This window comes from Meriones unguiculatus, chromosome 18 (assembly GCF_030254825.1).
Source record: "Meriones unguiculatus strain TT.TT164.6M chromosome 18, Bangor_MerUng_6.1, whole genome shotgun sequence".
Lineage (NCBI taxonomy): Eukaryota > Metazoa > Chordata > Mammalia > Rodentia > Muridae > Meriones > Meriones unguiculatus.
The window spans coordinates 55023906-55037999 of NC_083365.1; the positions used below are offsets into that span (position 1 = coordinate 55023906).

The 14094-nt window shown below is 41.1% G+C and overlaps 1 protein-coding gene across 1 annotated transcript in view; it reads right to left on the bottom strand.

The window, feature by feature from the left end:
• Phlpp1 (PH domain and leucine rich repeat protein phosphatase 1) overlaps positions 1-14094 on the bottom strand; it is a 213136-nt gene that overhangs the window by 85122 nt on the left and 113920 nt on the right. The window contains exon 4 of the mRNA XM_060371441.1: positions 1085-1251. Coding sequence (XP_060227424.1) covers positions 1085-1251 — 167 coding nt within the window. The remainder of the gene's footprint in view (positions 1-1084; positions 1252-14094) is intronic.

A 14094-nucleotide genomic window follows, 5' to 3' on the forward strand; every position in this document is an offset into this window, starting at 1 on the left:
ACTTTTTTCTTCTTAAAGAAGTAAACGTTACATTGAATCTGTAGATTGCTTTTGGTAAGATGGCCATTTTTACTATGTTAATCCTGCTAAGCTATGAGCATGGGAAATCTTTCCTCTTCTGATATCTTCTTCTAATTCTTTCTTCAGAGACTTGAAATTTTTTTCATATAAGTCTATAAGTCTTTGACTTGCTTGGTTAGGGTTACTCCAAGATACTTTATGTCTTTTGTGGCTATTGTGAAGGGTGTTGTTTACCTAATTTCTTTCTCAGCCCTTTTGTCTTTTGTATACAGGAGGGCTACTGATTTTTTTTTTTTTTTAGTTAGTTTTGTATCCAGCCACTTTGCCGGTCTAACTGGATGTCCACATGTAAAAAAAAAATGCAATAGATCCATACTTCTCACCCTGCATAAAACTAAAGTCCAAGTGAATCAAAGACCTCAACATAAAACCAGAAACACTAAATTGGTTAGAAGAAAAAGTGGGGAAGAGCCTAGAACTCATTGGCACAGGAGACAATTTTCTGAACAGAACACCAACAGCACAGGCTTTAAGAGCAGCAATCAATAAATGGGACCTCATGAAACTGAAAAGTTTCTGTAAAGCAAAGGACACTGTTATCAAAACAAAACTACTGCCTACAGATTGGTAAAGAATCTTCACCAACCCTATATCTGACAGAGGACTAATATCCAGTATACATAAATCTCAAAAGAAACAGTTTATTCTGAATAGATTCTTGAAATTAGAAGGAACAACAATAAAACTCATTACTCGTTCACAGTCTATTTGCAGATATTCCAGGGAATGAAGTTTGTTTAAAAAGAACTGCTCTTATGTAAATCTACCCAATGAATCACCACAGCCATAATTTTAAAGGCAGGAAACCTTATGGAAAATTTCAAAGTGATAGCTGATATTGCCCTCACTATAAAGCAAATTATTACCTTGCTTTCTTAAGGGAAAAATGCAGATACATTATACCTGTCACAATAGTAAAGAGACCATTGCCAAATGGGCTGGCCCTGTACTTGTCTGGTTCCCCCAACCCTTCCCAAGGACTCTAGCCCTTCTGTACGCTCACCTTTGTAGTTCACCAAGTCCTCTGGCAGCAGGGAGGCTGGGGTTTTGCCTTAGGAAGTTTTGTTTTAAATTGAGATGAGTAAGGTCTTGGCTGTAGAAGAGGTTGGCAGGAAGGTGCTCAAGGCTACAACACGAGAGGTCTACTGAGCTTATGCGCTGGGATGCAACCTGGAGGGAAAAACAGTGAGTTTAATTCACTTTGTTCTGTGAGTTATTGTCTAGAGATAAAAATAAGATGTCCCCCTTTGGGAACCCAGGAACACCATGAAAGTAGCCCTTCTTGTCCAAATACAAACAGATAAAGTGTGTGTGTGTGTGTGTGTGTGTGTGTGTGTGTGTGTGTGTGTGATCTACACATACACTTGGCACAAAACAGAGCCTACTCCTATAAAAACCACACTGGAGCATGCTTAAAGTGACCTAGCACAGGAGGGGCCGCATAGAGCACAAGTTCTCTCACTAGGTTTAGTGATGTCACTAGTCTCTGGTACAGGTGGTTTTATTCCTAAGAATATCAAGTTAAGAGACTTCTGAACAAACTAATGCAGGAGTTTAGAGGAAATACACAATCAAGAGCTTTGCAGGAAGACAGATTCTAAGTATATTGATTTAAAAGAGGGCAGAACAAGAAAAGGAGCAGCAATGGCTTCCTACTCATTGCAATATCCTTTCATAAAACATAATCAGATTCCATTACTTGCCTGCTATATAAATGCCTAAAACTGTTAGTCCACAAAGTTTCCATAAGATAATTATAAATTTGTTGTGCTTTTGTCTCATGTAGATGCTTTGCACAAAACAATTCTATGTACATGATTATCTAGCTATATAATGCCTTATTGGTTAAATGACTCCTACCCAGGCCAGGCAGGATCCCAGGGTTACAAACCAAAATGCATGATGGAGATACAAAATGTACAGGGTAAGTTGGACATCTAAAATGTTATGTCAATTTATAATGAAAGTACATAGACTGAGCCCATTCATATATCTTAGCTCTTTGGTGGTGCTGTAATATCATAGTTCTAACCTTCCCCTAACTTAGCCTCTGACTTTACCACAGCTTTTGCAAAAATATAAACAAACAGATACTTTACTTTTTATCTGTGATCAACCTGATGTACTTTTCTTTTACCAAATTCCAAGTTTCTTTTTCCTAGCTAAGAAAAAGCAGAACTGAGTCCTGGGAGTGTAGCTCTGGGCCCATAGACAGAGATTCTCTCCAAGGCCCACCACCTGGTCACTGAGGTAAGGTGACCAGACAGATGACTGATCTCTCTGAGCCTCAGTTTTCACGTCTGTGGGACAGGTATAAAAACACAGCATCTAGTCCCACCTTCATGCCCAGAAAAACCATCAATAAATGTTGCTGTTATTGCTATTCTTACAAAATAGAATTATTCATATTTAATATTCACTAGTACTCAAATTTCTTTGATGCTAAAAAACTCTTCAGGAAGAAGTAAATATGCACGAAACATACTTTGCTAAAGTCACATTTGAAAGTAAAAATACATAAATTATTGTGTGCGTGTGAAAGCAGAAGGGTGCCGGTATGCAAAGCCTCGAAGAGATCCACCTCAAATGATCATAGAAGTCTGGGTTGGCATTTCAGCAATTTCAACTTCCCTTACATTTGCACCACTAAAAAAGAAAATTCCAAAGAGGGCCAAGTTTTGAGGTAAACCAAAAGGATTTAAGGGTTTGGGGTAGGGACAACAGATGTTAATGTACAAAAAGCCAGTTCAAAACCATCAGAGCCACAAAGGATTCCTATTCATGAGAACCATGCAAGATGCTATATGTAGGAAACTGGCTGAAGTGTACAGTCAGTAAAGCTATCCATTCAAAACTAAGTGCTGAGCACCTACTGATAAATCAGACAGAACAGATCCTGAGATGCAACAACAAAACAAGACATTCTCAGCCCTCATCATATACATACCAAAGGGAAAGGTAATTAATGATAACTATTGCAGTAATAAAAACTACAGAGGCTCAGAACACAAGTTGAGGGTCAGGAAAGCCTTCCTAAGGGATGTGCTATCTAAACCTGAATCGAGACTCAAATGGAAGTCTGTGGTTTGGGGATTCTGCTTTCCACTTTATTTATTACCATCTCCCCCCACCCCATCACAATCTACACGCAAAACCCTAGAGGGAATTGCAGAGTATCCTGATCCTCTGGGCACAAGGGCAGATAAGCACTGCAGGTCTGAGCAATGGTAGTGTTCCAGCTGCTGACACTACAGGCTAATCTAATAGCTACTGATATAGCTAATCAGACAGAAGGCAGAGAGGACCTACCTCAGAAACCACAGCAAAATCTCAAGTGATTTGAAAATTAAAAGTAACCTATACTATTCTACATATAATACTAGTCCTGAAAACATTCTAAATACACACACATGCAACTTGCAACTCCACATATTATATATGATAATGGTATGCCCAATAATGCCTGCTCATATTGTACTAGTGATTGTTCATAAGGAAATGAAAATAGGAAATGGAGGACAGGAGATTTTAAATTGATCTTTACTGTTTGCTCCTTGTAAGAGGGACAACAGAATATACAAGGTAACTATCAATGTGCTAAAACTTGGGAAGGCCAGTACATGGACACCAGAGAGAGGGAGGGAGAGAGAGAAAAGGAGAGAGAGACAGAGAGAGGGAGAAGCAAGCCTGGGGCTTCACACATATTAGATAAGAACTCTACAACTGAGACATAACAGCAGCCAAGAAAATATAATCTCACCTCTGTACTCCTCCTGTGTGTCTGAGAACACATGTGCATTTAATTTGGAGGAAAAAAAAATGACTTCAAAAAAATGGTGGAAGTGAGGAAAAGAGCTTTCTGGCTTTCCTTCTACTTAGTGTTGTACTTGCCATGTGTACCTGGGGCATTTCCTCCTCTGTGGCTAATAATACCCATAGCCATCTGTTACGGGCAGATGGGGGAGGGGCTCCAAAATACACACGTCTGCTCAAATACAGTGGCTATTACCTTACATGCCCAAAGATGTGATTAAGAATCTTTACCCTGCATCAGCCAAGTGGACCCTAAATACAAACACACACACACACTTTGAAAGGTGTGAATGCGGTTCCTGCCCTTCGCTGAATTTGCCTTAAAATAAGTTTGATAAAAAGGCCTGATGGGTGAAGGCCTATAGGTGCAGGAAGATCAGCAGGCAGCCAAAGGCGTCTAGAATACAGAACGAGTTCAAGGACGGCTTGAGCAACTTAGCAGTATCTTATCTTAAAATAGAAAAGAAAAGAGGATGTGGTATGGTACATGCCAGCATGCACAAGACCCTGTGTTGGATCCTGAGCACCACCAACCCTGGGCAGGTTAAGAAGCCTTACTGTAGAGACCATGCAGCAGTAAGAAGGCAACAGTAAGAATATACAGAAGAGCATCACAGTCTGCACACGTAGCCAACAAAAGGTGTTTCTCAGCACATGCTGGCATAGGGAGAGTCAATGACTGAGTTCAGACCAGAAAGAGGTAGGGTCACCCCAGATCTTATGGGGTATTTTAGACCATTCTAAGAACTCTGGCCTTTAATGTAAGCAAAATAGAAAACTTCAAAAGGTTCTAGGAAGTACAGCATGGTCACCGCCATACTCATGTAGCTTTCTGGGTTCCATGTCTCTAGGCTGCGTGCTTGTAAAGGAAAGGGTTGCTTTATCTTGTTACTGAAACAACCACACTGAGCACTAACTATGACCATCAGGATGGTGTGCAAAAAGGATGGTCACTGGCCCATCTCCCAGCTCCTTCTACCACTTTCACAAGTTTATCTCTGGCCTACCTAGTATACTGTTCCCCTGGAGATTACTTTGATGAAAACACATACTATTTTAACAGAAGCCTAGCACTGTTCCCTTTGGACAAAGAGAAAGAATTAAACTTCAAGTTGTCCTTGCTCCATTCCTCATTCTTGGCTACAAGCTGGTACTGTTGGAGGTAGGAGGAAGTAGGTGCATTCACAGGATAAAATCGGCCAGCAGGGTCTCATGGGAACCATGGTGGAAACAGGAACATCTATAGTATGAATCCCATGTGCAACAGCCATGGGGCAGTGAGCAGCCAAGGAGACCATAAAGGCTACCACAAGCTTCTCCTTTGGCCAGACCCATATCCTAGGACCACAACAGAAGGAGTAAGTATATCAACACAGAACAGCCAACGTGCATCTCACCCAGAAGAGAAACTCAGTATAGTGAAGGATCAACTCCTATCGTAAAGCTCAAGTAAGTTAAACTAAGTCAAAGCTCCAGGCCACAACTATGCTTGGCCCAGGGTGTGAACCACTATTAACCTCATCTATCAGGCCAGGGCCTGGACAACTGTTAGATAACACCAGGAAACCAGGGAGGGAGGAGGAATATTCTGCTAACACCCAAGAAAAATGGGAGCATAGCTAGAGCACAGAGAAGCAACCCTTAGAAGAAACATAAGCTTGGGTGTGAAAAAGAAGCAGTAGCAGGACACGCACACTCCTCCAGAGAAACGGGAGACATCTGCTGAGCACACAGATTCCACAGAAAGGGTGAAGGCTGGTGGGATCATCATTCCTTGACGCCATGGCTCTGCCCACTCCAACCCCAAATCACTAGTCCAACTGAACAATAGTTATTCCCAGTGAATAATCGAGGAACGTCAAATCAAACCTGAGAAGTCTATAGGAAAAGTGCACACACACACACACACACACACACACACACACAAAAGTTACAAAAATCTGGAAAGTGAAAGAAACTAGCCTATATGGAAAACGCCTAACACCCCCATTCTGGAAGGGATGTCTCAGGAATCTCACAACTGAAATATAAAACGCCCTTTGCAGAAGCCACAGTGCGTGCATCACACGAGCACACTAGCCCTTTTCATGGTGACATTAAATTTCTTGATGCTAATTATCATTTTTTAAATTCTGTTTAACAGATACAGAACACCTATAAAATTAATTACAGGTCTTTTGCTTTGTGTGCAGTTGCTGTTTTGTTTTCTAAGACAGTCTCACTGCATCCTAATAAAAGTATATTAAACAAGTAATTTTGGACATTGTAAATTTCATCTAGATTATCAATACTTTAACATTCCTCTTCTTTCAAAAGTTGAATGATTGAGGGCATATATTAGAAATAAAGCATGTAAACTTACCCTCCATTCTAAATGACTAGCAGCAATGAAATGTAAAGCTAATGAAGGAAATAGGAAAATCCAGAGACACAGGTAGATCACAGACAAAAGTTAGAGAGGATCTATAAGAGGAAGAACACAAGAAGGGTGGAGGTACCATGACCTAGGGAGGATGGGCCTTCAGGCTCAAGAGTACACAAAGTATCTAGATAATTGCTCAAGAACCAGGTCATAGCAGTCTAGAAAAAGCAATGAAGAGAAACAGACTAAGAGATCCTACCAGGCATTCCTAACTGTCTGCCATGGAAAGGGAGTAGATGGAGATGACGAGAAGGAGGCATCCTCACACTACCAGGTAACCTGAGGGAACTGGTCCATATATATGACAACATAGGCAGAGCAAAGGTCACGGCCAGCCATAGATATGGCTATCCCTCCACTAACAAATGGCTATGGCATAAGGGACAATGCTGCTGCACCTGCCCAGTGAACTCACTGTGAAGCCTAACCTGAACATATGAACCTGACGCCTCACACTTCCAGAGTCAGAAGCATTTGAACAGGGCCAGCTTTCCAAAATGACACTCATAGTTAATTCCCCCACTCCAGTCCCTGCATATAAACCCCGCAAAAAAGCAGACACTCACTTGGGTGGAGATCAAATCTGAGCTCAGAGTACCTTCTTCATTTCCTTATTAGCAAAATATGTGTAAAAGATGTTCCGAGACTGTTACTAGCTGAGTATAGTCTAAAAGGTACAGCTACATTGTCCCAAAGATAGCACCTTCTAGACAAGGAGAAACAAGGCATAAAATACACCTCATACTCTAACTTTTGTTTTACTTATATACATACAAACTCAAACAGTTCAACAATTGCAAGTAAACTACTGTTTTGTAGTTAGAAAACTGAAAACCAAAAAGGAAAAATGGTTAACTTCTGGGTTCCATATGCAAGGTCTATGTGTTGAATATACAGTTCAGATTCTTTTCTAAACATTTTATTATTTCTTATTTCCTAAATTTATTTATTAGACCAATGAAAATTATAGTGATAATCAAAATGCAATGCTCTAGGCTAAAAACAATGAAACTCCTAAAAATAAACAAACACAAACAGGAGATAAATAGCCAAGCACAGTGGTACACACCTGTAATCCCAGCACGCAAGGAAGCAAAGGCAGGTGGATCTCTGTGAGTTCAAGTCCAGCCCAGTCTACAAAGCAGGTCCAGGACAGCCAATGCTACACAGAGAAACCCTGGCTTGGAAGGAAAAAAAAAAAAAGATAAAATTTTAAGAAAAAAATGTGTATTTAAGTCGGCCTAAATCTTCAGACAAAATTTTTCAGCTTCAACAACTATTATGAGTAAGGCCAGGAATAAGCCTTTAATTCCAGCACTTAGGAGGCAAGACAGGTGAATTTCTAAGTATGAGGATAGCCTCTAGGTAATGCCTTGCAGGTCAATCAGGGCTACATAGTGAGATCTTGTCTCATAAAGAAGAAAGCAAGCCAGCAAGCGAACAAGCAAAAACCTCTGCATCAAAACACATACACATGTGCACACATATGCAGGTGTTCGTGCACACATACACACAAACAAGAGCACACACAGGACTGTGCACACGTGCATAGTAAATATGACTAGATCCTGCAACACTGGCACCAACTTAACCTGCCCTGGGGAACCCAGAGGGCATCTTGTGTTCTTCAGTGTGTGTTATTAACATAAAAATGTGGAGGGGCTGATCTCCTGTGTCTTCCAGCAGTACATGCCAAAACGCTGCTTGGAAACCACCTTTTAATATACTATTAGTAAACTGGATTCTGCTGACAGCATCTATGGTACAGTGTAATCCTGTCAGTAAATTTTAGTTGCTGTGCACATTTCAATTTACAACTTTTGTAGAACAATGAAAGTACAAACAAAAGAGCAAGGCAGCAAAATGTATTACATACAATAGTGCAAGGACTTGATACTTTCATCCCTTTCTTTACAAAGTGGTGGTGACAACGGCAAGAGATATTACATTGACTGAGAAGCCAGACCTCACGACTGTTGTGAGATCCATCCATTAGCTCTCACAAGGCTGCTGGGAAGTAGGTGGAACAGGTTGCTGCATAATAACAGCGAAGTGTTGTTTTTTATTATGAACTATGCACATCACTGTCAATATAGCATGAATTCAACTAGCTGCAGTTGTGAGTAACAAATCTATTAACAACTTGGAGGAAAATAAACACAAAGCCTGGAGAACTTTTGTTTCTGTGTGTTGGTCTCACAACATTAATGAGTAAGTAATTTACTTGGTCCCCAGTTTCTAAAGCCAGGAAAGCAATAGTCACAAACTGTGGTGCTCACATAGTATCAATGCATCTGTCAGCACACCAGAACACAAAAGAGGGGAGCTGCTACACAGGGGATCTGAAAACCAAGTGACAGAGAAAGCAGGTGGAATTAATTCCCAGCAATGCTTCTGAAAACACACTGCTGGAAAAAGATAAGTATGCACAAGGACACAAAGACCGGGGTAATTCTACAACACTTAAGGGGATAGCAATTGGAAAAGCAAGTAGAATTATCCTGTTATACCAGAGAGAAAAACAGGAATCAGTACACAGGAATGAAGATCTCAGTTCACTTATAAGACAATAACTGATGTGTTGGCCCTAAAAGAATCTGATCCTTTTTTTAATTTTAAATGTTTATTTTTAATATTAATTACAGTTTATTTACTTTGTATCCCAGCTTTAGCCCTCTCCCTCATTCCCTGCCAATCCCACCCTCCTTCCCTCATCTCCCTGTCCCTCTCTACTGTCCCTGTCTACTGATAGGGGAGGTCCTCCTCCCCTTCCATCTGACCCTAGCTTATCAGGTCTCATCGGGACTGGCTGCAATGTCCTCCTCTGTGGCCTGGTAGGGCTGCTCCTCCCTCAGGAGAGGGGGAGGTCAAAGAGCCTGACACTGACTTCATGTCAGAGACAGTCCCTGTTCCCCTTACTAGGGCATCCACTTGGAGACTGAGCTGCCATGGGCTACGTTTGAGCAGGGGTTCTAGGTTATATCCAAACATGGTCTTTGGTTGGAGAATCAGTCTTTTCTGAGATATCTGTGCCCAGATATATTTGGTCCTTGTGGAGTTCCTGTCTTCTCCAGGTCTTACTAACTCCCCCTTCTTTTATATGATTCCCTGCACTCTGCTCAAGTTTTAGTTATGAGTCTCAGCATCTGCCTTGATACACTGCTAGGTAGAGTCTTTCAGAGGCCCTCTATAGTAGGCTCCTGTCCTGTTTCTTGTTTTCTCCTACTTCCAGTGTCCATCCCATCTGTCTTTATAAGTGCAGATTGATCATCTTACCCCGGGTCCTCTTTCTTGTTTCACTTCTTTAGGTGTATAAGTGGACATTAACCAGATAATACAAGAAAACCATTCTATAATCCACAGACCTAAAGAAGCTAAATAACAAGGAGGACCCTGGGTAAGATGATCAATCCTCATTCAGAAAGGCAAACAGGATGGACATCAGAAGAGGGAGAAAACAGGGAACAGGACAGGTGCCTACCACAGAGGGCCTCTGAAAGACTCTACCCAGCAGGGTATTAAAGCAGATGCTGAGACTCACAGCCAAACTCTGGGCAGAGCACAGGGAATCTTACAGAAGAATAGAAGGATCAGGAGGGGACAGGAGCTCCACAAAGAAATCAACAGAGCCAACAAAGCTGGGCCCAGAGGGCCCTAAAGCGACTGATGCACCAACCAAGGACTACACATGGAGAGGACATAACCCCCCCACCCCCGCCCTGGCTCAGATGTAGCCCATAGGCAACTCAGTCTCCATGTGGGTATCCTAGTAAGCGGAACAAGGGCTGTCACTAACATGGACTCTGTTGCCTCCTCTTTGATCACTTCCCTGGTGGTTCAGCCTTCCAAGGCCACAGAAAAAAAGGATGCAGGCAGTCCTGATAAGACTTGATAGGCTGGGGTCAGAGGGTAGGGCAGGAGGTCTCCCCCTTTCTGAGGAGTACGAGGGAAGAGGGGGGCGGGGGGGAACTAGAAGCAGATGAGAGAGGGGGCTACAATTAGAATGTAAAGTGAATAAATGATAAAAAAATAAATTAAAAAAACCCATAAAACTGAAAAAAATTTCAGTTTTTAAATTCTCCCCTTAAAACTTAAATGTATTTTATTAAAGATAATATTATACAGACAAAAATTTACATTATTTTAAAGTATTAATTACGGCAGTATGGATACCCATCCATCCTTCTATAAGTGCAGCAAAAATTGTTTGAAGAGTTCCACCAAGGTTTCTAGTTACAGAGATAATAGCAATCATTGGAACCTGGAAGAACAGTACCTCATACAAATAAAGTGAAAGATGTGTTTTCTCTATCTTCCTTCTAGCTTCCTCACTTCCCTGGTGGGCTTGGCAAGAGGAGGGCTAATTCCAGCATGCTAGAGAAAGAACTTAGGAAGGGTGCAGAAACTGGGAAGGAAAGTAGAGGAAAAGGGGTGGGCTTGAAGTGGTAACAACCTCCATAAATACACAGGCACTGCATCAGATGCTTCTATTATGAGAAACTCTACTCTTTGTATAAAACTGGATTCTAGAACTTTGGAGAAAATAAAATTAAGTAGTTTTAGGCTGATTTATCTTACAGTTAAGTGAAAACCCCTTCTCTGGAACAACAAAACCCTGTGGAAAAACAAAGGTACTATTAACGTAGGTGTACCTAAAGTATGACCATAACTACATAGGAATTAGTCTGCTGTTTTACTAACTTAATCAGTTTTGTACACCACAAACAAATTTAGGCAATCCAAAATACTTCATTTCTGCCTGAATTCAGAGTAGAATGTCTAAGTTCTCTAAATGCCTATTATCTTATTGGTAATTGGGGAAAATTCCAATATAGCTTTTTTCTATAATGAAATCCTATCTATAAATAAATCGCAGTAAAGCTTCCACAGGAGAGAAGTGAAACTAGCAGAAAACAATGTACAGAGGCATGCGCACTGTGCATTAATGTCCGTTGTACCCTTCTCAGACTGCAAGGCCAAAAATTGGTCTAGCCTGTACTCTTGTGCTTTAGCTTTTCGATGTTTCTTCCACACTGCTCAGATAGAGCATGACCATGTCTATATTTTATGACCTTTCCACAAAATCGACCTCTGTGTGGAATAAATTTTAATCTTGATTTTTGTGGTATAGTGATATGAATGAAAATAGCACCCATAGGCTCATATCTTTGAAAACTTGGTCTCTAGTGGATAGACTATTTATTTAGGAAGGGTTAAGAGGTGCCTTGGTGTGTCATTGGGGGTGACCCTTTGAGAGACAGTTTCTGTCTCTGTCTCTCCACCATTCCAAGTGTCTTTGTCTCTCTGTCTCTCCTCCTTCCCAACCTTCCTCTCCATCTCCTCTTCTCTCCTCTCTTTCTCCTTTCTTTGACTCACGGGCGGCAATCAAGATGTGAACGCTCAGCTGTTCCTTTGCTCCACCATCATGGACTCTGACCCCCTATAACCGTAAGTCAGATTAAACTCTTTCTTTTAGATAAGTTAATTTGGTCACAGTGTTTTAGCACAGAGACAGAAAAGTAGTAAGACAGAAGTCAGTACCAGGAAGTAGGCTATTGTCCAGACAGGGCTGATCATGTTGCATACTGTTTGTTTGTTTGTGCTGTGGGGTGATTTTTTTAAATGTAACTGTTGTTTGTTTTTGAGGAATGTAGAAGTCTTTGGGTCTTTGGACTAGGAAATCAGTTGAACACTGTAAGCAGGGATTAATGGCCAACTTAATAGGAGCTTGGAAGACAGGGGTGCTGTGAACAGTATGAATAGACAGCTAGCTCAAGAAGTTTCAGAGAGGAACAATTCGCAATGTGGATATAGACCACTCTGACATTTTGGCAAAGAATGTGGTTGTTCTTCTTTGCCCTTGTCCTAAGTCTGCCTAAAGCTAAATTGAAAAGCAAAAGACTAATTTCCTTGGGAGAGATTTTAAGATGTCTAATATTGTCTCTAATCACATGATTATTAGTAACCACTCTAATGCAGCTCAATAATGAAAACACCAAGAGGGATAAAAAAAATAAAAATGTATAGTTTGCAAAGACTAGAACCAGGAAATTTAAAGTAGGAGCCAAGGCTTGGGCTAAATGAGTTAAGAGGCATAAAGAGAGGCCTGATCTGAAATAGAATAAAGGAAAAGATGCCCTGAGGGCACTACTAAAAGGGAAAGAAAGGCCTGAGGGATTTTCTGCCCCTAACAAGCAACAAAATTAAGCAACAAAATCACATTCTGCAAACGTGATTCAAGGAGGCCAGCTCCATCCCAAAACTGCAGTCAAACTTGGCAGTGTTGTCCACATGGTTTTGGCTTTAGAGTCATAGGCTACAAGAGAAGGGGGTGGGGGGTCATAGAATATTCCTCTGGAGTTAAAGAGAGCCCCAGAGTCCAGGTGTGCCCCTGACAATCCATTGCATGAAGCTATGAAAGTGAAGCTTGGATTGTGTTAGAGACCCCCAAAATGTTGGAGATGCTGTAACTGTGGGATGTCTGCCAAACAGAGCTGCATACAAGGAATGGAGCTAGCCCAAGAGAAAGAAGCATATTGCAGGCAGCAAAGCTGGAAGTGGGGGACCATCAAAGAACTTTGATGTCAGACATGGAGCTACAGGATTTGAAGTTTTTCCTGCTAGATTTCAACTTTGTTTTGGTGTAATATTTCTTCATTATGCCCTCTTACCTCACTTTGGAATGGTTATGTATATTCTGTGCCATTGGCTATTGGAAGTATATAATTTGCTTTTTTAATTTTGATTTTATAGGGGGTTATAATTGAGAGCCTTAATTCTCAGAAGAGACTTTAGACTTTTTTGTAGAAATATGTGGTATAATTTGGAGGCCTTTTCCAATTACCCTCTCCTGCTCCCAAATAACTGACCCAGAGACCTATTAGATTTATTCAACAAGCATTTAAAGCACTAGGTCATCTATTCTAACCCTCTATGCTAGTCTGGCTACTTACTAGCACATGCCTGGAATTACTTGACATATTGTTCCTACCTGAGGTGCTTCTGCTCCATCAGGTAAGTCCTCACAGCCAACTCCTCATGGGTACATCCTTTCACTCTCTCTTCTTCCTTCTTCTACCCCTACCTCGTGGTCCCTGAGACCTCTAGATTGGGAACAGAAGTCCAAATTCTGTGTCCCCTCCTGCCCAGCTACAGGCTGCTCAGCTTCTTTATAAACCAATCAGACATAATTGGAGAGCAATCTTTACACAACATTGATAAATGATCATGGCAGTCCTGACTGCAACCACATCTTGGGGCACAAAAATCAGCATCTGAATATACAGTGCACAAAACATCTTCCAACATTTTTCAAATTGTATTGGATCAAATGCATTTTATATTAGGAAATAGCTACAAGCCAATAAGAGTCAGGTAGTAGAATGTGGTCGTTTGAATGGCAATAGTGGTCCTCACAGACTGATATATTTGAATACTTGGTCTCTTGTTGGAGGTTGGTCTGATGCCTATTACTAGCCCTCAAGATCTGGTTACACCTATCCCTGTTTGTAAACCTGCCTAAGACATACCTGATTGATTGATACCTGGGCAGGGCAGAATGGGTGGGCATAGCTAAGGTTCCCAAGGTTAGATAAAAGGAGAAACACAGGAGACAGACTGAATGGAAGAGAGAAGAAACAAGAACAGCATGATGGGTTAGCATGGAGAAGGAACCATGGAAGTTGGAAGAAAGGACTTCAATAATGTCATGGAAAGGCCCGGATGAAGAATAAAGGCACATATTTATAAGATTATGGATGGGAGGACAGTCCAGATAA